The 26,851-nt window shown below is 40.2% G+C and overlaps 1 protein-coding gene across 2 annotated transcripts in view; it reads left to right on the forward strand.

Annotated features, from left to right (window-relative positions):
• SORCS3 (sortilin related VPS10 domain containing receptor 3) overlaps window positions 1-26,851 on the forward strand; it is a 595,481-nt gene that overhangs the window by 357,754 nt on the left and 210,876 nt on the right. For both annotated transcript variants that reach the window (XM_040486371.1, XM_040486370.1), the window contains exon 5: window positions 24,330-24,403. In XM_040486371.1, the coding sequence (XP_040342305.1) occupies window positions 24,330-24,403 (74 nt within the window). The remainder of the gene's footprint in view (window positions 1-24,329; window positions 24,404-26,851) is intronic.

Genomic DNA, 26,851 nt, shown 5'->3' on the forward strand with positions numbered 1-26,851 from the left:
CCGTTCTGGACACACCCCCCCCCCCCCCCGCCATTTCTACTTTTCCTCTTTATATACTTCAGGCTCTAGACATGTTTGAGTCGTGTTCATTTCTGTAAACATTTATTGTTCTGCCTCTTTCCCGCACTTCTCTTTCCTCTCTGATCCACATGCTAATGTACTTCCATGGTCTTACTACTTTTCCATGAAGTTTTCCATAGGCATTCAACAACAAGTGATCTCAATTCCTTTGAGCCTTGACATTGCTTTCTTCCTTTCACCTAATACCAAGAGTAGCTGTTTATCAAGTGTGTACTATGTGGCACATCCTATGCTTAGCACTTATTCTACGTTGCTCAGTGATGTGCACTCCCTTTTTGTATCTAGGAGCCATGAATGGTTGGAATGAATCTGTCTCATGATCTTTTTTATTCTTCCAGCACCTAGAACAATACCCTGCACAAGAAGACCATCGATAGCTTTTTTTGAATGGGTGAAAAATTGAATAAATGAAGGGGTGTACTTATTTCTGAATTAAAGATCAGCTGGGTACAATGGCCCACTTTTCCTGACTTAAAGTGGCAGCTGATTTTTTTTTTCTTTTTGTTCTATGTCAGGAGGATACTGGTTTCCATAGAAATGTATTCTTTTCTCTTTCCTTTTCTTCCCTGAATTTTGCAGAAGCACCAACTACTAATATTTGAATTTTGAGGCCTTGAAACTCTAATATTTTACAATTTCACTTAATTAAACTGACTTAAACCACAGCCACGTTTGCCCTGTGAGAATTTCAGTGTCTTGTTTCTAAGACCATGTAGCATGCCCTTTTGCTGCATCAGAAAGCTTCCTGACTCTGTCATTGGCATCCGTGGGGTTGTCCATACTTACCTGTTACTGGATATCTTTATGGAAAGAGAATCTTCTGAAGCAAAGGCCCCATAAATATTGACCATATAAATAGCTTCTTCCAAAGGTGCCACATCTTCAGTGCCTCTCCCTTGCTGTCAGGGTCAACTACAAGCTTATAGACATAAAATTCATCCTTTCTACAGTTTGTATCACAGATGCCATCACTCTCTGATTCTCTGTGCAAACCCTATACCCTAGGTTTATCTCAGATGCATATTAGGGAGGGGCAGATTATATGTAAGAATGGTTTTAGACTAGTAAATTGGTGTGCACCTGCCCTGCCTAGAAATATCAAACTATTTTATCAAAAATATCAAATATCAAAATATTTGATATCAAATATCAAAAATATTTTAGCAAAAAATCAAAACAAAAGAAAACAAAAAGAAGAAAGAAAGAAAAAAAAGAAAGCCAAAGCAATGCCTCTGAAAAAGAAAAGACAAGTAACAAAAGCTGGATTTAAATCATAAAGTTGAGACTCTTGGAAAAAAAAAAACCCATAAAACAAAACAAACAAACAAAAAGCAAGGCCCCTGACTTTCACCATCACCCTCATCTTCCTTATGCTGTTTTGTTACTGGGACATTATTTATGTATGACTTGTAGCACTTCCTGAAGGGCTGTGAGCTCCCATATCACCTAATCAGAAAGGGTTTCCTTCTCTGAGCTCCCTTGACACTGGGTATCTGTACCTGCCCCACCTCCAGCACATGATGTCTAACATTGTAGTAATTATTGAAAGCATCACACTCCTTCAGATCATATGCTGCTGATGCACAGGACACGTATCTGAGACATCCTCATACCCAAAGTGCATTGCACAAAGCCTTGTCGTTAGTATGTTCTTACCATCCACTGGCTGGTACTTGATCCGTCAGCATGTATATACACTTAAATGGGATTAACCAATCAGTTGAATGAATATCTCTTCTGTGTTGTTTTATAGAATTCAAACACTCTTTTTTTTTTCCTACCTGAACTCTGGCACATTCTCATTTTAATAATGAATAATTCTAATAACTAGTAATTATAATAATGTTCCCTGAGATGGGATAATTTTGGTTAACTCACTTGACATATTTATAAATATCCACTGGAGAGTATAAAATTAATTTTAGTGGTTTTGCCCTTATAAGTATTAAAAAGTACCAAGCTTTTGTTTGACTTTTTTTTTTTTTTTTTTATGGTGTCCCCAGTCTGCTTCAGAGATTACAGTTAAGAGAGGAGAAACTTGGGAGATATTTTATAAGCTACCAGTTCCAGGCCTGTATTTACAAGTTACTAGTTCTAGCAAGCAATCAGTCAAAAATAAAAATTAATTTTTCCACAAAAAGATATGGAAGAAACTTAACTTGGATGTTGCTGAGTGCAAGAGGACAGTTTGTAAAAGCTACATAATATATGCTTCCAACTACATGACATTCTAGAAAAGGCAAAACTATGGGGACAGTAAAAATATCAGTGGTTACCAGGGGCTGGGGAAAAAGGAAGAGTGGATAGATGGGGAACACAGGATGTGTTAAGGGCAGTGAAATTATTGAGTATCATACCACAATGGTGGATTCATGTCGTTAGTATCATATAAATGGCATACATTTGTCATTTGTCCAAACCCATAGAATGTATACAGAATGTGAGCCCTAATGTAAACTATGGGCTTTAGTTATTAATAACGTATCAATATTGGCTCACAAATTGTAACAAAGTATCACACCAATGCAAGACGTTAATAATAAGGGGAGGTGACAGAATATATGGCAATTTCTCGTACTTTTCACCATTGCTATGTAAACAAAAAAACTGCTCCCCCCAAAGAAATTGTATTAATTAAAAATCTTTTTATTTAAATAATTAAGACAATAATATACATCCCAGTTGTCAAGAAATGATTTTTTAGGTATTTTACCCAGAAAACATTGGACATTTTGGGAGGTTGGTGAAAGGCCATGGCAAGTCTGACTATAGGGTTAAGTGGATTGAAAGTATACCAGGCAAGCCAGAAATGGCAGCTCGTGCCTCTGAGCAATTTTTCCAAACAAGAAGCTTTTAAAACAATAATTTCTAGGGTGCCATGAAGATCATTAAGTCTGTAATAAAGAGACTTTAGAAGAGACAGGATTAAAAAAAAAAAAAGATCGGAATGTCTGTGGAAGATTGTCCAAGATGACCTGGTTTTTAACTTGCTCTCTCTTCTACCAACCAATGACATGCGTGAGGTCCCCAGGCTCACTCCTGATTGGCGTTTTAGGGTAAGCTCTTCCCACAGACAACCCCCTACTTGGTGAAACACTATTTTGGCGTTCCCACCAGTCTCAAAGCAATGGAATAAAAGTGAAACCAAGGCCAGTAGATACATGGGTCTGTTTGTTTTCATTTCAGTTACTGGTTTCGTGTTTTTACTCTGGGTAAACAGGGCTGGAAATGGAAGCACATATGTGAATTTAATTTTTAATCTCTCAATTCCTGTCTGCTGGCTGCTTTTCCTGAAATTGCTTGGCCCATAGCAGTGGCTGCCTCTCGGCTACCAGCCTTAGAAAGAAGGGAGCAGAGAGTTCCCAGTGTTGGTTGGAGAGGAAAGTGGCGGTGTGGGGGCCGCTATCTGGAGTTAGGAAAACAGCTCCCAGTCTTGCCTTCTTTGGCACTGATGGATTAAGCCATTGTTTTTGGCACAGCAGCTTTGTTTTGTGCCTGGGGCTGTCGGCAGAAAACTGTTTGAGCTGGAGGCTGTGTACCGTGCCATCTTGGCAATTCTGTATTTTCAGCATTTTGTCAATGCAAGGAGTAAGAGAAATTGTAATTGAGGCTGCCTTTCTATAAATCATGTCACAGAGGGTGAACACGTCCAAGTGATGAGTCCAACAGGAACTTTTGTCCCTTGCCTGGGGACAGTGGTGGTGGTGGGGGTTGTTGGAAAATCCGGCTCAGGCACCTCTGTAGTTGTGAGCAATGCAGCGAGGAAGAAGTGGAAAATAAATTCTACGTTTCCTGGCAAATTACGAGCTGTGCACAAGGATAGGCTGGAGGAAGAGAAACAGCAAGAGGTTATCAAACCATGGAATTCAGTTGAAAATGGGAGGGCAAGTCCACATGGCAGAGTGGTTCGTGCACCTACCCGGCCGGGCAAGGAGCTGGGAGGCTCTGTTTCTAGGACAAGCCAGCCGCTCCTTTCCCAGCCTAATTACTTTAATCTTTGTTATTTGACTCTGTCATGGCAACACTGTGAGAACGCAGTGTTCTTTGTGCAATAACATTAAAATGCAAACGGAAAGCAAAATGGCAGAAGGGGCATGTATATCTGTATGGGACTCACACTCCAAGGTGATCTGCAATAGTACAGACTAAGCTTGGTGTGAGCGCACATTGGATAGACCCTGTGTGATTTTGTGCGTCATCTTCCTGGTTTTTCTCAAAGGGCTTTGCACGCTTTTCTGTTCTTGTAACCATTGACATAGACAGGAGTGCATTTGACCGTTGTCTTTCACTGTTGTTGGAGTGTGAAATGCCAACATGGAAGGGTTGTAGGGCAACTTTACAATCAGATAAAGATAGAAACCCCTCTGTCAAGGTTACTGACTTCAAAGGGGATATTGGGATTGATCTAACGGACCCTCCCAGCCCTGAAATGCAAAGTTTTCATGAAACAGGGATACAGTAGGGGCAGGGGAAGTGGAGAAGAGATCAGATCTTGGCCCAACCCATGTCTCTGCTGTCCTATGCCTGAAGGAATGTGAGTTTTGCTTTGTTTGCCCAATTGGACTTTGATAACCCCAACACCCATATGTTTCTCCCCTAAAACTGTCCCTGGCCTGGAGTTTCCACTCCAGGGATTTATCTAGAAAAGACGCAGCCAAGGAGTGTGTCTGTGAGTGTGTGCATGAACTGCCTTCTTAAGAATTCAACAGGCATTTTCTGAACCTGGAGCTTTCAGACAAAATGTGCTATAAAACAGGGCCTGTGCACCTGGTAAGTAACATTCTTAGCTATTGTAGGGTCAAGACCCTCTGCTTTGTGACTGAAATGATTTTACAGTTTTCATATATTCTTGATGTATTTCCCCTTTGGATTTCTAGAGTAAGTCCTTTTTGAAAATGCTGGTCTTCAACAGCTGTCCTGGGGGGACTAAGGAAGAGGATTGTCTTATTTTTCCGTGTTGTCTCCCTCAGTGCTGGGGCCGGAGAGAAAGGTAGAAGCAGACTCAGAGCAAAAAGTATCCTGCCTTCAACAGAGATTTTCCTCAAGAGAGCTATGTCTCCCTTGCTCAAACCTTGGAGGAATTTGTGTTTTGTTTGTTTGTGGAGGTGGTTCCCTGGCTTAGAGGCTTTTGGTTTTGTTGATGGCTCTCTGCTCTCCCCAAGAATTGTTCGTGGTTACATGTTAAAAGCAACAAGCACATCTGGAGGCAAGATCAGCAGGTTGAATGAAGGAATGTGGAGATGCCGGTCTTCATGGCTCTTGCTTGTCATCTGAGCAAGGAGACATTTCTGTGACACTTATTGTTACATTGGCTCTTGGCTGCCTGTCTGGGTTTCTCATAAGCTTTTCCCGAGGAGATCCCAGAAGGACTTTACTCATCTGCTGAGCTACCTAGGCTGAAAACTTCAAACAGTGTGTTTCCAAGACCAAGAAAACCATCCTTCTTCAGGTCTTCCTCTGGAGAAATTGGAGTTTATGCAGATTAGGATTTGGGGATCTCTGTCCAGTGTTCCTTCTGTACAGCAGTGGGCATTGCCTGACATTCTCTGGCTTCAAAACCTGTATTGAGATTTTTTTTTTTTTTTAATAATCACCTGTTGACTTGTCTGTTTCTCCCATTAAACTTCAGGCTTCTCTGGGGTAGCTGGGTTTTGTGCCTAATCCTGAGCACTTAGCAGAACATGTGCAATAGGTAATTTATAAATATTTGGTGAGTACCTATTACGTCTTTATAATATTCTCTCTTTGTCTCACATACACACAAAACCTGAAGAATATATTAACGCGTACAACTCTTGATGCCCCCACAGACTCAGTTCTTTCTCAGATTTGAATTGCAGTAAATGATACCACTTTCCACGGACTCCAGTTCTTGGAGTCGTCTCTTTCTCTCAAACCCACATTCAATACAGCAGCAGATCTTGTCACTCCTACTTTCAAAATAGATCCTGAATATGATCATTTGCCTCACCTTCCTCTACACCTCGGTGGACAGAGTCCAGTATCTCAATTATTTGTGACTCTTATGTTACTCTCAGACTTCACAGCCAGTCTGTGACCAGACCTGCCTGGCATCACCTCTGCTTCCCCAGCTCTGCCACTAACGCACTATCCCGGGCCACGTCTCCTCCCTGGACCACCACAGCCATCTCTTCCCTAGTTTCCCTGCTGTTCCATTGCCTCCCCACTTTCTGTTCTCCACTGAACCGTCAGTGAGCTTTAAAACCTGTACCAGATCATGGCAGCCTCCCCTCAGACACCTTGTACGTTTCCATCATGAGCAGGATGCCCTGGGTCCTATCAAAGGCACACATGCTTTTTATTTATTTATTTTTTACCATTTATTTATTTCTGAGAGAGAGATAGAGACAGAGTGCAAGCAGGGGAGGGACAGAGAGAGAGGAAGACACAGAATCCAAAGCAGGCTCCAGGCTCTGAGCTGTTAGCACAGAGCCCGACCTGGGGCTCGAACTCCCCAACTGTGAAATCATGACCTGAACCAAAGTCAGAGGCTTAACTGTCTAAGCCACCCAGGCGCCCCGGCACACATGTCTTTTAACATGATGTTGTCCCTGATTTTCTCTCTCACTTCACCTCCCCATCGCCTCTCTCTCGTCCACAGTCCAGCTACCCTGGTGTGGCGACTCCTCAGAGACACCCACCCACACCTCCATGTCACGGCCTTCACCATTGCTCTTCTGCTGTCTCAGGCCACTCTTGGTCAGACGTTCACCTCCCCTGCTCTGTCCCTTCATTTGGGTTTCTGCTCAAAGGTTAGGTGTGCAGAGAGCCTTTCTCTGACCACCTGAACAAAAAAAATGGCACAGCTTGTCATACTGTATTCCCTTACCCTGCTTTAATTTTCTTCCAGGCTTTATCTCTGCATGACAATATTAGGCAAATCCTCATGATGTGCACATTCTGTGTTTGTGAATTTACCTACTCATTAAAATTTACTTGTAATCCCCAAATCAACACTCAGAGTTTTGTCAGTGTCACCTGTGGACATGAGGAGAGTGGCAAAAAAGAGTTGAGTTGCCTGATGTACATGTTCTCAGCTGAGGTTGAATGAGGAGACACTCTAGCACCTTCTAGTTCTTATACCCCAAGCAATTGTCCTTTCTGTAGTCTTTTTTGCGCCATGGTTTTTGTAATTTTTGTGCTTTTCTTTAGTGGTTCCATTGTCTAAAATGGTCCCCAAATGTAGTACTGAGTGTCTGGCTGGTATTTTTAAGCATAAGGTGGCTATGATGTGCCTTGCTGTGATGTGATGGCCATTAGTTCAATGTTAGTGTTATTAACAATATACGTTGAATAATTTTTTAAAAAATATTAACATACCTAAAACAAGCTTATGTGTGTGAAACACATTATGTGTGATGAAACTGTGACAAGAGATTCACAGGGACCTAACCTTGTATTTCCCATAGGGACAATGGTTTAGTATTTGCTACATCAGTGTCTGCAGTGACTTTAAAAGAGCATAACCCCCGCAGATAATGAGAAACATATATATTGCTTATTTATGTACATATAAATATCTGTTTGCTTATTGTTCCTTTTCCCCACTTCCATGTAAACTCCATGAAGTCAGGGATCAGTAAACTGTGTTTTCCAGCATCTTGTTCTCTATGTTTAGCACCTAAAATCACGCCTGGTTAATGGAAGGAGCTCGCTAAATTACTAAGTTGATTAAATGGATGCAAAAAATGAGTGAAATATAGTCAGGAACATCTCAAGACAAAAATCTGACAAGATTACAGTTTCACTGTGCCAGCGTTTTCATTGTTTTAGGCATCATTCTATCTCTGATCTTCCCCTAGCCCTATAATGTAGGCATCTTAGAAGCCCCCTTCCCTGCCCCTTGAAGTAACCTGCCCAAGTTCACACTCCAGTGTGGCTCAGAAGCTCCATTTCCAGATTGTGAATCTTGGCTTATATGGTTACTGAGCACACAGGCCAGAGAATCAGACAACTTGACCTGAATAAAACCTTCAAAATTGCTCTGTTTTCAGGCAAGTGACTTAGTTTTGTCCAAATCTTTGTTTTCTGGTTTTTTTTTTTTTTTTTTTTTTTTTTGTGAAGATAACCAGAATTTTTTAGTGCGTATAGGGATTAAATGGGATGATGCAAACTTCTTAATGTAGTATCTGATCAATAATAAATGCCTGTTAAAATTATTATATACATTGAACTCCTGATGTTGGAAAAATAGGTCAAAGGGATATGAAACCAAGCCACGAGCCAATCAGGAAAAAAATCCTGTAAGGACCCCTTAACCAGTATTAAAGATCAGTACCTAAGAGCAAGGTTGGCAAACTTTCTGTAAAGGGCTGAATAGTAAATGTTTTAGGCTTTGCCAGCCATAGGATCTCTGTTGCAACAACTCAATTCTAAATAAATGAGTGTTCCAATCAACATTTCTGTTTACAAAAACCAGTGGATCATAGTTTGCAAACCTGTGCTTTAGACAGAGAGTACTGAACCCTATCTGCACACTAGAATCACCTGGGGAGCTTTAAAAATATCTATGCCCAGGTGGTATATCCCCAGAGATTCTGATTTTATTTTTCTGAGATAGGGCGCAGGCATCAGTATTGCTTCAGACTGCCAGGTGACTGTATTGCAGAGATTAGAACCAACGATTAACGCCATGAGCAGAAGACCCTCAGAGCAGTTGCTGTCTTCTAGCTCCTACTCCATCATTCTCCGATTTTAGAACCCAGGGATCCATGCTGTTTGAGAGCTTTGGGCAAAGGCTGGCCAGGCTATGGTAAGTCCCTTTTGCTTAGTGCACAGACCATATCGTTTTTTGTATCTAGAGGGAAGTCTAATTATCTATGTAATAAATGAATTGTACTTTCAGGGAACACAGTCCAGCTGTTACTGTGCATTTTAGCTGAAGCTATGCTTTTTGCTATTTAATTGTATTCCAGCATTGGCAGCTGAACAGAATGGTTTTGAGTGGAAACACTCTGCCCATTTCCTTTGTCAAGGCCGTGACTTCTGTAATGGAGCTAGGAGTGGGTTCCCAGTAGTCAGTCAAAAGGTGTCTGACTTAAGGTGAAGCCACTCTTCTCTAATGGGCCCTGGAGCAAGCTTGTGATACTTCTAGAAGTCTCTAAGGAGCTCTCAATTTTCATTTGGACGTTGTTTACCTGTGATGGGGTGGAGTTTGGCTGAAGGCTGGGGGTGAGCTTAGTTATAAATGTCGAAGCTTTCCTGAGAATTGCCCCTTAGCATTTACAATAGGGTCATCTGTTATTTTGTTAAAATAACACTCTTGACCTCCTGATTCCAGAATTTCTGAGGGGTCCTTGGATTATGCATTTTTAACAAGGTATCTGGATAACTGAAATTTGAGAGCCACTATTCTGGAGAAAGCCTTTCATCATACTTATGTAAGACTGAGATTGAGGAATTTAAAGTCTTCCTCAAAACAGCCCAGTGAGGTAATAAAAGTAAGACTTGAATCTCAGTCTGTGTGTCAGGTAGCTAATGCTGTGTAACCAAACTTCCAGGCTTCTCCCTAAACTTACAGGCTTAAAACAATACACATTCATTACTGTTCATAGCTCTGTGGTTTAGTGGGTAGTTTCTATGATCTCAACTAGGATGAATTCATGTGTCTGTGGTCATCAGTGTTTGAGTATGCAGCTGTACTGATGTTGGCAGGGTCTCTCTTACATTTAGAGGTCAGATGGCTGTATGGTGATTTGAGGTGGCCTCCTCTGGGATACCTAAATTCTCTTCTGTGTGATCTTTCTTCCCCCATCAGGCTAGTGTCACCTGGAGGTGACAGAACCCTGAAAGATTGAAAATATTCATGGCTTCTTAGAGAACACACTCACAATTGGGACACTGTCACGTCTTCTCATTCTGATGCCAAAATGAGGAGTAAGGACATCCTTGATTCAAGGGGTGAGAAAATTCTAGCTCTTGGGGGAAGGGCTGAGAATTGCTTTCCAAAGGTGGTAGATACAGGGAGGCTGAATGAATCCACCAATGCCTGCCAGAGTTCTGAGTTTTTCTCACAACATTTGAGTGCCTTTAGAAGAAAATTTATCTCCTAGCTTTTACAAATGTTTATGGAACATCCATAGTAGTATTCTTTTGCATGCTGTACCTAGGATTACTGTTCTTAGAAGAACAATTAAAAATCCTGTATCTTAAGGGACCTAAGAAGTCATTGGTTGAAACCCCATCTGACACTTTAATTTCCTGATAGTATCACCTTAATCAAAATGCTCATCCATCTTCTATGAAAACACATCCCAAAAGTCCCTGGAGAACTTGCTGCCCTATGAGGCAGCTTTTCCACGCTCAGAGAGTTCATTCCATTAGAATATTATTTATTACATCAAGCCAATATTTACGTCCATTTAGATTTGACCTTTCAGTCCTACTTCTGCCCTCTGATGCAACACAGAAGAAAGTTCCATTGCCCCTTCCATGAGAGAATGTTTTCCCACATTTGAACACCGTTACAAACCTCTTTGCTCACTGGCCAATTTTCTGTGCCAACAATCCCAAGTTTCTACAACTTTTCCTAGGACATTGTTTGAGCTGCATCAGACTTCAGGAAATTTCCTTGCAAACATTCATTTCTCAACAGCAGCCAGGTATTTTAGAATGCAGAGTGGTTTTGGAATCAGGTTTTCTGGAACTTGCCTTGAGATCTTGATCAAATTTATAAAACCCATGAGGCCACCAAGTTCTCCTCCTGAATGTGTGGGCAGAAATAACCCTCAAACTGTTTATTTTGTGTCATTTAAACTATAAAGCATATACAAAAATGCCTGTCAGGGAAAATCCTCTATAAATGTTAGTTTCTTTTTTCCCTCTTGTTTTTCTGAAAGAGTAGCCTTTGAAGTACATAGTTTTTCCTTTAATATCTTGAGTTTGAATGAACTTTTAAATTTTCTGACTATAGGAGTACCTGAGTGGCTCAGTGGGTTAGGTTTCTGCCTTTGGCTCAGGTCATGATTTCACGGTTTGTGTGTTTGAGCCCCATATTGGGCTCTTTGCTGTCAGCACAGAGCCTGCTTCAGATCATTTATGCCCCTCTCTCTCTGCCCCTGCCTCTCTCTCTCTCTCTCTGTCTCTCTCTCTTAAAAATAAATAAACAAACTTAAAAATTTTTTCTGGCTGTATATTAATACTAAAATCATGTGCGTGTTTAAATGTCTGTATCTGGAGATATGTTTCAAATGGTGTTTCATATGTTAGGGTTAGTGAAATATTCATTTCTTCCAAATTGAAGGGAGGTATTATTGCTTTGATACTTAGAGGTAGTAATTTAAGTTACATAAATGACCTGAAACTAAGAGATTTGAGTACTTCATGCCTCTTTTAGATCCAGGCTTTTGGGAAGAAAAACAAATCTGAAGTTGGAAAGAGTTAGGGACAAATTGGATGCAGTGAAAAGGCCAGGAAAATAGGTGATCAAGTGGATTTAATAGCAGGCTGTGGTGCGACACCAAAATCATTAAGGAGCGAGAAAACACAGGTAAAGGGAGGGATATGAGTCGGAACAAAAAAGTCAGCTCACAGAGGAATACCAGCATTTGTGTGCAAAGAGTACTGCTTAATATGAGATATTGCTGAATCATAATATATAAAAATGAATAGAATCTGATTGCAAAGGAAAATGGTCAATAGAATAGGAGTGTGGAGACAAAAGGATGGATTTGGGTAGATACTGTGTAAATTGTTTATAAGATTGTCTTATGTGACTGTTGGCTTAGAAAATACTCTTCAGTGTAAAAGAGGGTAAAGTGAATTGTGAGAATGAATTGTAAATAAAAGCATTAGATTCAAGGTACAGTGTCGTTCATGCATGGCATACCCAAATGAGCCATTGTTCTGTGAGGTGATGGTAACTTGTTTTTCTTTTAAAGTCATGCACTTAATTTAACAAAGACAGCACATGCAGTAAAAAGAACATTGAGATGAGAGTCAGGACCCTAGGTTTGAATTCCAGCTCCACAGCTGACTAGGTGTGGGACCTCAGGCAGGACAGTGAGGTTCTCTGAGCTTGCCATGTGTAAGAAGAATTGTCCAGATGATTCCTACTTCCAATCTCAGCTACAAAAGCTTATTATTCTCTGATTCTATGTTGTTAAGCAGCCCAGGGGAAGTTTCTTTAAGGGGGAGAGTGTCAAGATTGCAGAGGGGATTCCTGTCATCCGAGAGTCTCTAGTCAATTTGAAGAGATTACCTGAAGTTTCAATGGGTATAAGTAAATAAATGCATAAGTAAATGCATTTCAATGGGTATAAGTAAATAAATGCATAAGTAAATGGGTGAATAGATCACTGTTTGATTGAATTAAATAAAAACAATTTGAGAACTTATAAGAGAAACATGTTAGTAGAATCTGGTTGGACACCGAATGTTAAATATGGGAAAAGAGATGCTGTTTATAAGGTATTCTTACCTTATCCCCAACATCGTCTAGTAATGAGTTGTATGAATTTGCTTTTAAAGTAGTTCTTTAGTTTTACTATTGTAATTTTGCCTCTTTTGACCGAGCATGGCCATAGATGGCATCATTGAAGGAAGACATGGAAAAAAGGGTAAACTTATGACAAATTTGGGAAGGAAAGTGGGGGGCTTTTTGGGTGGAAGACACAGAACTTTACAAGACTTGGAAAGGAGTATTTATGTATTCACTCAGTGAATATTTATGTGAGCATCTCTTCTCCTGTACTTGACATGGTGTTAAACACTTGGGATTATTAAGGTAGCAATCCCCACTACCTAGAAATGAAGACAGATATCAAACATATAATTACATGAATGTGTAATTTCATATTTTGATGAATGTTATGAAATAAGAGAGACTAGAGAACCATAAGGGTAGGAAGTAACAAAGAGGGCTTCTCTTAGGAAGTGTTACTTCTGCTGATATCTGACATTTGAGCAGCAGTTCAGTACATGGATACAAAGAGGGAGAAGTGCAGAGTGGATGGAGGGCATTTTAGGTAGAGGGGACAGCATGTGCAAAAGCCCTCGGACTGGAGAGCCCATGATATGTTTGAGAAGCCAAAAAACTGATGTGGCTGGAAAATAAGGTGGTGCAGGGAGCAGAGAGGAGAATCCTGGAGAAAAAGACACGTGGGAAATGAGCACGGGTCACCCTTTGACAGAGTATAGACATCAGTGCCATTATTTCTGTGTGCCCATCTGGAGGAAAGCATGCTATACTGAGAGGTGGGCACTGGGAGAATGGGGACAAGTATCATCTGTGCTTTGTGTTCTCAAATGGGCCTTTAAGGCACCAGCACCTCCATTAGGGAGTAGGATACTGACTTGGGAAATAGAAGGCTTTGGTTATTCCAATATACACATGACCTCTGAAATTGGAGCCAACTAGGAGGATAAGTCTGAGGAGTCATACAAAAGCCATGGCGAAAATGAGACTTGCTGTGTTAGCTTATAGGGTCACATGGAATTTCTTTCTTGCAAGTATGGCGTCACCAGACTGCGTGTTTTCCTCTCCCTTGTTCATTATAATTAAGGAGACTTAATGGAAACCCTGCCCATAGAGTGTCTTCTCATATCAAGTCCAGGATTGACTTGTCCTGGCACCAAAAAATGGTCGTAGGCACCAAAAAATGACCATAGCCCCTCTCTGGTCAGCTTGAGACAGGTAAGTGAGTCACCCCAATCAATAGCACCTGGGCCCTCATTATGCACCAGACATTCTTTGTGTAACTTCTTCCTCTTCTTCAAACTTAGCTCAAAAATGAACCACTTGAGAGGGGAACAGTGGTGAAAGAGAGTAAGTATGGTAGATAGTGTCTTTCTGGAGGGTCCAATTCACTTGAAGATAACATGAAAAAATTTATCTTGCATTCTAAGCACAGAGATATGGTAGCATACACTACAAAATATCCATGGAAGGTTAAAGTAAGAGTTACAGATTTGAAGATATTTGTCCTTCTTTCAGAATACTTAAGGCCACACCCCCAGATTCCTGGTGGATGATTTATTCCCTTTGGCTGTGGGAGATGTTTTGATGAACAACTTTGAGAGGCATGGAGTCTTAATTTGTGTTTGATGCTGTTTATAGGATAGCCTGTGCCTTTCTCACCAACTTCCTCTAGAAATGAGCTTTATGAGCTCATTTTTAGAGGCAGTTCTTCATATTCAGTGTGTTAATCTTTCCTCTTTTAAGTTTCAAGGGACGGTATTTCCAAATTCGATGAATACGAGTGTGTATCTGCCTCCACTTCTTACAAATTTTACTCTTGCCGTCTTGCTATTGCTCTCAGGGTCTTCCTTTTACCCATATGCCCACCCTTTCATGCACTTGTTTCTTCCTCTTCCTCCTAAACACTTTAGATGACCTTGTTTGACTCCTTTTCCTTTTCTGTTCTTTCTCTTTTTTGATGTGGCACTTAGACCAATGTGCACTCATCCGGGGCCAAGCAAATGATACTTTTGGAGGAGGATGAAATGATGTTTCTGTTTTATTTCCAGTGTCTTCCCTAATGACTGTAATTTTTCACCTTTGTTAGCTGCAGTGTTTGGGGGGAACTTATCCTTCAGGCCAGCTCCTACTCATTCATTATGACTCAGCTCATGGCACACTGCCCAACCCCGCAGCACTGACCGCTACTTCCGTGAGTTCTTCCAGCCCTCCTCTACCTCTGTGGGCATGCGCCTCATTGTGTTGTGTTGCACTTACCTGTTGACATGTCTGTCTTCCCACCTAAGTTTTCAGTTTCTAGAGATCAGGGAACTTGTATTATTAATCTTTGCATCATCACACCTGGCATTGAGCCTAGCACATGCTAGGTGCTTAACGGATACTAAATAAGTTGAATAAAGTGATGTGAGTTAATTGAGTACAGGGAGTATTTACAATGATTTTGAAATTCTTTTATTCACTTGGGGAAATCCAATGTCAAAGAATAAAGGCACATGGTATAAGGGGATGTATCTTATGATCCAGCTGCTTAGAAATGGAATGGGAGAGACTTCAAGGGAGGGTTGCCAGATAAAATACAGGACATGTGGATAAAATACAGCTAAATTTGAGTTTCAGATAAATAACAGTGTTTCAAAAACATAATGATATTCCTACTGTTACATGTGACATACACACACACACATTTATTTTTCATCTGAAATCAAATTAGCTGGGCATTCTGTATTGTATTTGTTAAATTTGCTAATCTTACTTCAAGGTCAAATAGTCCCATTCTCTTCTTCAGGCATTTTATGTCTTTGCTAAGATTCAGGTCACAAATTGGTGGCCCTCAGGCAACCTCTGGCCGGCAGGATCAATACACCTTATTTGCCCCGCAGTACATTTAAAATTAAAAAAATAATAATGTTTATTTATTTTTGAGAGAGAGAGGGAGTCACAGAGTGTGAGCAGGAGAGGAGCAGAGAGAGACGGAGACACAGAATCCGAAGAAGGCTCCAGGCTCTGAGCTGTCAGCACAGAGCCTGATGCGGGGCTCGAACCCATAAGCTGTGAGATCATGACCTGATCTGAAGTTGGACGCCCAATCGACTGAGCCACCCAGGCACCCTTAGTACATTTTAAATTTTTAAAATTTTTGCTAACACTGAAAAATATGGAGATTTCTCATAAAAATCTGAAATTTCAGTTCCCTTGAAAAACTATAAAGCCCGACCACACTAGATCAGCTGTCTTTGTCCAGATAAGGAACAGCTAAGCCCATTTTTAGATGGAGCATGAGCTTTGTGTATTCCCTGCTTCTCCCCAGTATTATGGGGAAATGTAGTCTGCCAAAGTTTATCACACCTTGCACCTGTTTTCCTTAGGGTTGAGAGGAAAGTGAAACCTTTTTTGAGCCCATGTCTCCATCAAAAGCAGGAAAACAAAAGATAACCAAAAGTGGCAAATGTTTCAATAGAAATGGGGAAAATCATCTTGAGTAAGTAAAGGAAGTTTCTTAGTGTGTTAAGTGCTAGCAAAATGATCATGTGTCTAAAGAACACAAACAGTGGTACTGTTTCTCTTATACCTCCCTCACATATTCACACTTACAGACTTGAGGGCATTTGAGTTCCTGATCTCCATAAGAAAGTAAGATCCCTGAGGGCAGAAACTTTTGTCTGGTTCATTGATGTATCCTAAACCCGTAGAGCAGTGCTTGGTTATTAATAGACATTTGATCAATATTTATTAAACAAAGGAATGACTGATGTAAGCCATCTGAGAGAGAGAATACCTTTATGGTTAGAAATCTTCAAGAAGAAAAGAAAATGTTGCCTTCTACAAAAGAATGACATAACTGGGTGAATGCCTGTTTTTAAAATAAATATATCTATGCTATAGATGCCTGATATCTGTCAAGGGCAAAGGAAAAGGGCTGCTGAGGACAGAAGCCCTTGTCTAACTACCCAGAGCTTAGAGGGACATTGGATGGGTATTGTCTCCACCCGTTATCAAGGGAAGGATTTTTTGGAGAATATTTGAGGAAGGAACCAGAGGCACATGTTGGAAAGGACTCTCTGCTACTGTGTGACCTGGTTTCTCTCCTGCCTACCGTAAATACTGCCACAACCCAGGGGATTCTTCCTGTAGTCCTAAAGAGCCCAGACAGTTCCTACCACTCCCTCTGTGGCTACCAAGGAAACAAGTGCAGACACCTTATTTTTTTTTTTTTTATCAGAAACAGCCTCATTTTATTTGAATGACAAAGACCATCATGACTACAATTCAGCAGAATACTACCTAAATTCCATAGGTTTTGAGAAAAAAAATCGGGACAGATGTATATTAAATTTGAATTTGCTACAAGGGAGAGATTTTTTATAAATGTGTTCCAAACCATTCTTCCCTCTTCATGGACAGTATTCTGGCTCTAGGAATCTGGCTGAATCACCAAAAGCTCACATAAAATGCATAGTTTGTTGTTTCTTCTGAATATGTCTGGTTACCGCCATATGGTCATTATTAATTCATATTTAATCTTAGAAAATATTATCCTTAAGGGTGTGGTGAAAATACATAGCAGAGAAAAATATAGGCAAATGAGATTTTGGCTTTTAATCACAGATTCAACAATCTGGTCACACATCAGACTTCTAGCCTAGGAGTGGAAACAAACAAAAAGAAATGTAGCAAGATTTGTCATTATTATTCTTGGAGGTAGGTGTTAGATCCCTGTACAGTCGACCCTTGAACAACATAAGGGTTAGAGACACTGACTCCCTGTGCGGTTGGAAATCCATGTATAACTTTTGACTCCTTAAAAACTTAACTGCTAATAGCCTATTATAGACCGGGAGCCTTACTTATGACATGAACAGTACTATATACTGTATTATATACTGTATTATTATAATAATCTAGAGAAAAGAAAATATTAAGAAAATAATAAGGAAGAGAAAATACATTGATAGTACTAGACTGCATTTATAAAAAAAAAATCTGTGTATAAGTGAAGGCATGCAGTTCAAACCCATGTTGTTCAAGCATCAACTATATTAGCTTTCCATGGGCTGCTGTAACAGACTACCTCAAATCAGGTGACTTAAAACAATAGAAATTAATTGTCCTACAATTATGGAGGCTAGAAGTCCAAAATCAAGGTGTTGGCAGGGCCATGTTCCCTCTGAAATTTAAAAGGAAGTCCTTCTTTGCTTCTTCCTGACTTTTGGTATTTTGCCATTAGTCTTTGACATCCCTTGGCTTGTGGATATACCCCTTCAGTCTTTTGTCTTCACATGGCCTTCTCTCTGTGTCATGTGTCCTCACATTGTCTTCCCTCTGTGCCTTTCTGTGAGTCCTAATTTATCCTTATGAGGGTATCCCTCATATTGGATCAGGACCAACCCTGACCTCATTTTAACTTGGTTTCATCTGCAAAGACCTTATTTTCAAATAAGCTCACATTCTGATAATACTAGAGGTTAGGACTTCAACATATCTTTTTTTTGGGGGGGGGGGGGGCGGTGGACACGGTTCAAGCTATAACCTCCTAATGCAATCATATCATTCTTTGGACTTAAGCTTTCCAGGTATAACTTGTTGTTCCTCCTGTGGAATATTACATTGATTAAATTGCCTCTAGTTCTTTAGCCATCAGATGCTTTTCCCTGGCAGGCTGATGTAATTAGGGAACTAATAACTGGATCAATAAGGAAAAGAGCATGTTCTTTCATATTTTCCATCTGTTCCAATGATTCATTTAGGGCTTTCTGTGTGTGTGTTGCCACTGAATACGTGCTTGTTAAGAGATATGAGACCATGATATATAGGAGAAGAAGGGAAGGGAGAGGATCTGGATTATTCTCTGGTAAAAGTCCAGGAATGTCATCCTTGCAGGGAGGGGGCATCATAAGGCAGGATATGAAGAACAATCTCATATATATAACTTTATATGAATAAGAAATGTTCTTAAAGATATTTGCTGTCTGGAAAATATACTTTATTTTAGTGTTGCATGAAACACGTTAGGCTGAAGTCATGCAGGACTGTTTAAACAGCATGGGAGCTAATACACTGCTTGTCCTAAGAAGGATTCACTGCTATCCATGATAATGTCTATGCAATACCATTTTGTGGAAAATCCCATATTGCTTTGCCTAATTCAAGGTCCCTCATATAAAAGTTGGAATTTTAATTTTTGGCCTTTTAAAAGGTAGTTTTAAAGATAAATGTAGTGTATACATTATGGTTAGAAATTATTATTATAAAAATATAAATAGAATAAAACATTGGCTTATATTCCAAAATATATTATATATATAATGTATATAATATTCCAGTAAAACATTGGAATATTATATTCATGGTAAAGAAATTTGAAAGATAGAGAAAAGTTTTATTAAAAAAATTTTTTTTACGTTTATTTTTTGAGACATAGAAAGACAGAGCAGAAGTTGGGGAGGGGCAGAGAGAAAAGGAGACACAGAATCCAAAGCAGGCTCTAGGCTCCAAGCTGTCAGCACAGAGCCCGCCATGGGGCTTGAACTCACAAACTCTGAGATCGTGACCTGAGCAGAAGTTGGAGCTTAACCAACTGAGCCACCCAGGCGCCCCAGGAAAGTTTTAAAAGTATATGTTAAAATATATACTGGGTGGCTCGGTCCATTGGGGGTGCCTGGGTGGCTCGGTCCATTGAACATTTGACTCTTGATTTTGGCTTGGGTCATGATTCCAGGATAGCATGGAATCCTGCTTAGGATTCTCGCTCTGTATCTCTCTTCTCTTGCCTTTCTCTCTCTCTCTGTGTCTCTCTCTCCTCCTGCACCTCTCCCCCACTCATGCTGTCTCTCTCTCTCTCTAAAATTAAAAAAAAAAGTACATATTATCCATAATCCCACAATTCAGAAATAACCACTGCTAATATTTTGGCATATTTCCTTCTGATATGTTTCAAGTTTTTACAATACTTTAAATAAAATTGGTGTGAATGTATGCATGTTTTGTAATATATTTTAATGTAAATAATATATCACAAGCATTTTCATATCATTAAATACCTTATAACACTATTCAATGGTTGCCTAAATTCTTTGAGTGTTAGAGCTTTAAGTTTTTAATTACTAAAGTAATATATGTTCTTAATAATTTAAAAACCCACATAACCAAAAGAAAAATACCAATGGCCTACAATCTTACCCTTGCACAGATAGCTAGTGATAATATTATGACATACTTTGCATGACAGTATAATTGTCTGAGTTTCTGTCTTCCACTGTTCATGGCATTTTTAACCTTTATAATTCCAGCACTTAGTTCTGTGCTTAAATCATATTGGTTGCTTGATACAATTTTAGTCAATGAGTGAAGGAAGGAAGAAATGGATGAACACTTATATGAATGGAGAGGCTGCAAAGATCCAGCTCGTGGTAAAATAAAGTTCATTTCAGACTCAGCAACTTACTGTGGATAGAGAGACAAGGTAGCTAACCAAAGACTCCTAATGAATAGGAGCCTGCTCTTTCTGTTCATCTGAATCAGCCTCTAGGCAGAGAATTCAATTTAATTTTTCTCCCATCAGTCAAACAGAAGAGCTGAAAAAGCAAAACCAGAGACAAGGGAGGCAGGAGGTGGAACAGACTTGGATGAGGAGATCAGCAGCTGATCTCTTGTTCTTTCTCTGTTAGAAATAGCATGAGATGAGAGGAGCCATGCTTACCCTGAGAGTGAGCCCCAGCAGGAGCTGTGGTGGATGCATTTAGCCACTACTGGATCCTGCATGATGGAAGGACTGATAATTTCCCCCAGAGGATTGAGACGCCAGCAATGTCAGCGTGACCCTCATGGTTCTTCCCTGGCTTGTCTTTAGAGTTTGCAGCAGAGAAAGACACGATCATGCTGGGTTTTATTTGAAGGAATTTGGGGCTCTGATTCTATGATTGGAATCTGGGCTGACAGTCTGATATCTTTGGGCTATAGAAGGCTCCAACCAAAGTCTCTTCTATATTTAATTAGGAAACATGTGTCTTAAGTCTGAGCATCTGTCCCTCAGACACCTGCCATGGGAAGGAGAGTGATCCATTTCTTAACACTCTGCAGGAAATCTCAGTCCTTGAAATAAAATATAAGAATATATCCTTTCCAATGCAATGGTCTGGTCCTCACCAACTCTCTCCCTCCTCCCAATCCCCTCCCCAATAGAAATATACATACAGATAAATATAAGATCAACCACAAATAGTTGGATGGATAGGAAGAGAGACAGAAAAATGGACAGACAACCTCCACCTCCTTTTAGCCAATGACAGGCGTCACATTTCTCCTTCCTCTTAAAAGCTTCTCCATGGGATGCCTGAGTGGCTCAGTAGGTTAAGTGTCCAACTTTGGCTCAGGTCATGATCTCACAGTTCACGAGTTCAAGCCCCACTTCAGACTCTGTGCTGACAGCATGGAGGCTGCTTTGGATTCTTTCTTTCCCTCTCTCTCTGTCTCTCCCCAGTTCTCTCTCTCTCTCTCTCTCTCTCTCTCTCTCTCTCCAAATAAATAAATAATTAAAAAAAAAAAAAAAAAGCTTCCCCATAAGCCAGGCTCAAGACCTTGGCCATATTGACACTTTGTTCTTATTGTTTCCTCCACCCAGTAAAATCTGTATCCATCTTTTGTCCTGTCCATACCACTCATCTCCAGAGGCCTAGGTCAAGCTGTGTAGCTCCAGGAAGCCTCACTCTTCCATTTCCACCCATGTTAATCTTGCCCGTCTCTCAACTTATACATAGATGACTCCCAAATACACATACACGACACCAAAGGCTAAAGCTCTAGAAGTTGAGAAATGGGCAAGATTAACATGGGTGGAAATGGAAGAGTGAGGCTTCCTGGAGAAATAGAGATAGGTGGTGTGGATGGGACGGGAGGCAGATAGAGATTTTTTATGTGTGTTTGAGGTTCAGGAAGGGGTTGTCATTTTGGTTTCTGAAGAATTGGATGTGGCTCTGTGTGTTCTACAGTATAATGGTCTAGAATTAGTTGCTGTCTTCACTAGGCTCGTGAATAGAGAAAGGACAAAGGGTGATGGGGAATAATTTTGCCTGATTTTCCCATATGCAGAGTTGAATACACACAGTAGTTAGTACTTACCGATGGAATGGGAATCCGGTTTGGGTGAGAGTTGGTAGAGTTGGTGAAGTATAGTATAAACTGTGATCAGCTAAATCAGTATTGGCATCCTGGTTTTCATATAGTTGTTATAGCCACTTTAAAGAATCAAGCATCAGTATCTTCATCTATAAAATGGGAATGCTAATATATCTCCTTAACTACCATATAGGATATTTTGAGTATACAGATACATATTTACGTGTATATATGTATGTATGCATATGTTATATCCCAACACACACATGCACACATCTATGTTATTTACTGGACAAAAAGAAACATTGTTATGTAGTTTATGGTGCCAATGTCCAATAGATATTGGAATTAAATTGAAATGGTCTAAAACTTCCTCAAGCCCCACAAAGCTTATTTGAGATTACCAGATGTTCATACAAAAAATTATTTCTGTTTGAGTTGCATGACTGCGGACTCAGAACTTTACAGATGGCAGTGTTACCTGGGTGTGGCGTGCCAGGCAGCACATTCCTATAGGTGAACACTACCGGGGATGTGATAATGGGGAGATTCTTCACCTGACCCCATTTCTATAAACTTGAGGCCCATCTGCTTCTGCCTTTCTTAGTCTCCCCACCTGTAAAAGTGTGGAGAACATAAACATAATAGAATTCTCATTATAAACTAGGTACCATGATTCCATGGAAGGAGATGTGAGCTAGGCATCAAAAAACTTAAATCCTAGTTATGTTGACCAAAACTTAACTTCTCCAAGACCAAGTTTCATTAACTTCGAAATAGGTTTGTGTGCTCACCTGTTATGTATCAGGCATTGTATAACTGCTGATACATAAGGGTTAATTGGGCATGATCTATGCTCCTCTTATGACTCATACTCTGATGGAGGGAGGGACATGCCAACCATTATTGGCTTGGTGTGAACTGCTTCTTAGAGGCAGACAGTAAAAATAGTGATGGTACTGGCTGGGAGTGGTTGACTCTGCTTATAGATTAGAAAATGCTTGGGGCACCTGGGTGGTTCAGTAGGTTAAGCATCTGACTCTTGACATCAGCTCAGATCATGATCTCAAGGTTGTGAGATCGAGTCCTGAATTGGGCTCTGCACTGATGGTATGGAGCCTGCTTGGGATTCTCTCTTTCTCACTCAAAATAAGTAAGTAAATAAATAGGTAAATGAATAAACAAACTTAAAAAAAAAGAAAATATTTGAGAGCAAAGATTCAAGTGAGTTATAACTGCCTTGCCTTACTGTCATTGTCCTTGTAAGTCTCAAAAGTATGTGAAAGTGCAATGTGGTCCATCTATTATTATTATTATTATTATTATTATCACCATTATCAATTAGATGCAGATATTGTACTTCCAGACATACACTTAAAAATAAACCCCATACTCTTGGCTAGTCTCTTATAGGAATGTTGGCCTTTCCTTTATGTGTTCAAAAAGGGTCACACTCTACATCCATAAAGTAAGTGAATGTGGAATCTGACTTTATTAGCTACACTGAGAGTTCTTCATTTTTCCCAAGTCTTGAGCCTCCTCCAGAATTTTTTCTCCTTTCATCTCTCTATGTTACTATCTATACTGACTTGTCTGTTTAATTACTGATTTATGCAACAGGTATTTATTTAGTGAACACCTCCTATGTATTTAAGGAGTATAAATGCAACTAAATAATACAGACAAATCTGAAAGACATAACCACATATTACCTTATGGCAAGTGCTCAGAGGAAACCAAAGTTGGGTGCAGTGAGTTGAGAAGCAAGAAAGAGGAGTGGGTTGAAGTGGGCAGAAAAGGATCCGGGAGGAAGCCACATTTGTGGGTGCATGGCTGAGTAATGTTTACTTAGGCATAAGCGTGACCTTATCTCTGTGAAGACATGGGAGTATAAATAAGGGTGGTATCTTGATTGACACTGAAGAGTCCATTTCATTTGGATTATGTATTGGAGCAGTAGGAGATAAAACTTCACTAGCACAATATTTTGCATATAATATTGGCTCAGATACCAGCTGATGAGTATTTTTATGTGTGTTTCATTTCTCTGAGAGCACAGAATCTACCTCTTTTTTATCTTCACATCCACCAGAGTGCCTGATGCATAGGAGATATCCAATAAGTACATTCTTAGCGAATTTTGCTGAATTGTTTTCAATGTAGCTAAAGACCTCAAGGAATTTACGGGTGTGCCTGGGTGGCTCAGTTAAGCATCTGATGCTTGATTTCTGCTCAGGTCATGATCCTGCGGTTTGTGAGTTTGAGCCCTGTGTCAGGGCTCTGCTCTGATGGTGCAGAGCCTATTTGGGATCCTGACTCTCTCTCTCTCTTTCTCTCTCTTTCTCTCTCAATCTCTTAAAGATAAATAAATAATCTTTAAAAATTCTTTTAAAAAGACTTCAGGGAATTTGAAGAAAAATAAGATAGAATTTTACAAAAGATTTTGTCCCTGAAGGAGAGAATGATAGATGACATCAACTCAGCTCAAAAACACCAGCCGATCGGATATATGTGGAGCACCTACCTGGTGCTAGAAGGCACCATGATAAGCCCAGCACATCATATTCATATTTTCATCTCGATAAAATGGGTGTCTACTTGGGTGTGTTGGAAGGTCCTTATCCAGGGGCATACCACATGTATTTATGTTGAACAGTTCCCTCGATGCTTATGCTTTCCTCACGTCATTGTTTTGCAGCTGTACAGCTCCATGGACTTTGGAAGACGGTGGCAACTCGTGCATGAACGCATCACACCCAACAGGTTTTACTGGTAAGCCCCATCTGCACACTCACTGCCCTCTTGGATAAAGAACCGTCAGACAGCCTAGCTCTCTGGACAATCCTGGCCACCTTCAGCACCTGAAGACAGATTGTTCTAGCCCTTGGCTATTCAGTGTGGTTCACTGACTAGCAGCATCAGTATCACCTGGGAACTTGTTAGAAATGCAGAACCTCAGGCAAGACTTCCTGGGCAACAATCTGCATGTAACATGGTCCCTAGTGATTTAGTGTGTACATTAGAGGTTGAGAAGCCCTGGGCTAGGGTGTTCCATGAGAAGGTCATGACCAGGTGCTCTTAGCTATATACTTATCCCCCCTTTTTTGTGGGGGGAGTATCTATTTTATGTACCCATTCTAAAAGTGGTATTTCCTAAAATGTACTCTGAAGAACACTAGTTCCACAAAATTTGATAAGCATTTCTATGGTCAAATGATTTTAAATAATAATTATTTAAGTCTGCCTTACTGAAGATGCGGGGTTCGTGTTAGGATATTTAAGACTCTGGGGAAGCCCTGACTGAAGAAGTCTACCAAGCATTCAGTCACTGATTTCCAAACTTATTTCACTACAGAATCGTTTTCTCGTGTCACAAATGATAACTCCTTCAGAAGAACTTCCGTGGAGCACATTTTGAGAAGCCTTTTTAAAGAGTACATATGTGTTCCAAATGGAAAATTAGCTCCCCCTCATCAGAAAGTGTTTTTTTTAATTGGTGTTCCTTTATAAGTGCATACTATTTTTACCTTGGTTGTAGCAAAGAAAACTTGGTTTGGTATAATTCTATATTTTCTTTTTCCCTGCTGCAATATGAAAATGCTTCTTATTTGTATCTCACTTTCATTTCAGCAGAGGTGTGGCCAAAGGAATAGAGAATAGGAAGCATGCATTAAAGTGGTCAATATGTGTAATTCTGTGCTTAATTAAAACAAAAGCAAAGTTAATCTTTGAAAGTAGTCTATATTCCATATTTCTTTCTAACTACCTTAGTTCAATGCCCTTAAAAAATCATGAAATGGGGGATGCTTGGGTGGCTCAGTCAGCTGAGCATCTGATTTTTGATTTCGGCTCGGGTCATGATCCCAGGGGTCATGGCATCGAGCCCCGTGTCAGATTAAGATTCTCTCTCTCTCTCTCTCTCTCTCTCTCTGTCTGCTGCTCTCCACCAACCTCTAAAGTTAAAAAAATAATAATCAAATGTCCATTTGTGTCTTATACAAGGTGGGGGTGGCATGTGTGTGTGTGTGTGTGTGTGTGTGTGTGTGCGCGCGCACGTGCATGTGTATGTAGTGGGGGATGGTGATGAGTACTTTGTACATATATATATTCACACCAACATTTTTGAAAACAGTGGCTCCCTACAGTTCCCTCTGAACCCACAAAACTATGACCAGAATTAAAAAGGATAATTGTAGGGGCGCCTGGGTGGCGCAGTCAGTTAAGCGTCCGACTTCAGCCAGGTCACGATCTCGCGGTCCGTGAGTTCGAGCCCCGCATCAGGCTCTGGGCGGATGGCTCAGAGCCTGGAGCCTGTTTCCGATTCTGTGTCTCCCTCTCTCTCTGCTCCTCCCCCGTTCATGCTCTGTCTCTCTCTGTCCCAAAAATGAATGGACGTTGAAAAAAAAAATTAAAAAAAAAAAGGATAATTGTAGAAGCATGTTGTGAAAACACACTGTGTACTGTGTATTGATTGTACACAGTGAAGATAATTGGGAGAAAGCAATGAGGACCGGGAAGTGCTCTTGGCTCAACAGCTGGACTATCCCAAGTTAATTTGGCCTTTTCAGACCGACTACTATTTGGTCTGTACTATTATTACACTTAATATTTGATCTGTATTTAGGACTACTAAGATTTTTTAATAGACTAAAGCACAAAAGGAAATATTTGTTTCTCTGATATTCCAGCCATGTGACTACAGCCTTTTGCTCATCTCAGAAGGACCTGTTTCTCTGTACCATCATGCAGAGGTCCATCAAAAAGAAAAAAAAATCCTCTGCTATTTCTGGAACAAACTCTTGAGATGGTGAGGCTGTTGGCTGACTAGGAAGTCAAGTTGATGGAAAAGGAAAGTACAATAGACTGGATAAGCCTTGTCATCATTTCTGAAGGAAATTAAATTAAGTGGATGAGGGGCAGCATTTTCCTATGTTTTGCAAAGAGCAAGAAGAGAATGTTCCAGCTGTGGTCTGCCCTCCCCCTTCCTTTGTGTAGCAGAAAGAATAAATCCCCAGGTCCTGATAATTGTGTTTCATCTCTCCTGCACTCTGAGATTCTTTCATATATGCCCCCATGGGGAAATATAAAAGTTAGTGCCCGTGCTGGCTAGCCAAGTGGTAGCTGGAAATTCCATCTTTGTAATTATCACTTCTTCATTTCTGATGTATAATTGCCATGATTATTCTTCTAGGTGTCACAGAAGTTGCAGTGGAAGTGCTC

This window comes from Herpailurus yagouaroundi, unplaced genomic scaffold, assembly GCF_014898765.1.
Source record: "Herpailurus yagouaroundi ecotype Mexico unplaced genomic scaffold, PumYag 163, whole genome shotgun sequence".
NCBI classification, from domain to species: domain Eukaryota; kingdom Metazoa; phylum Chordata; class Mammalia; order Carnivora; family Felidae; genus Herpailurus; species Herpailurus yagouaroundi.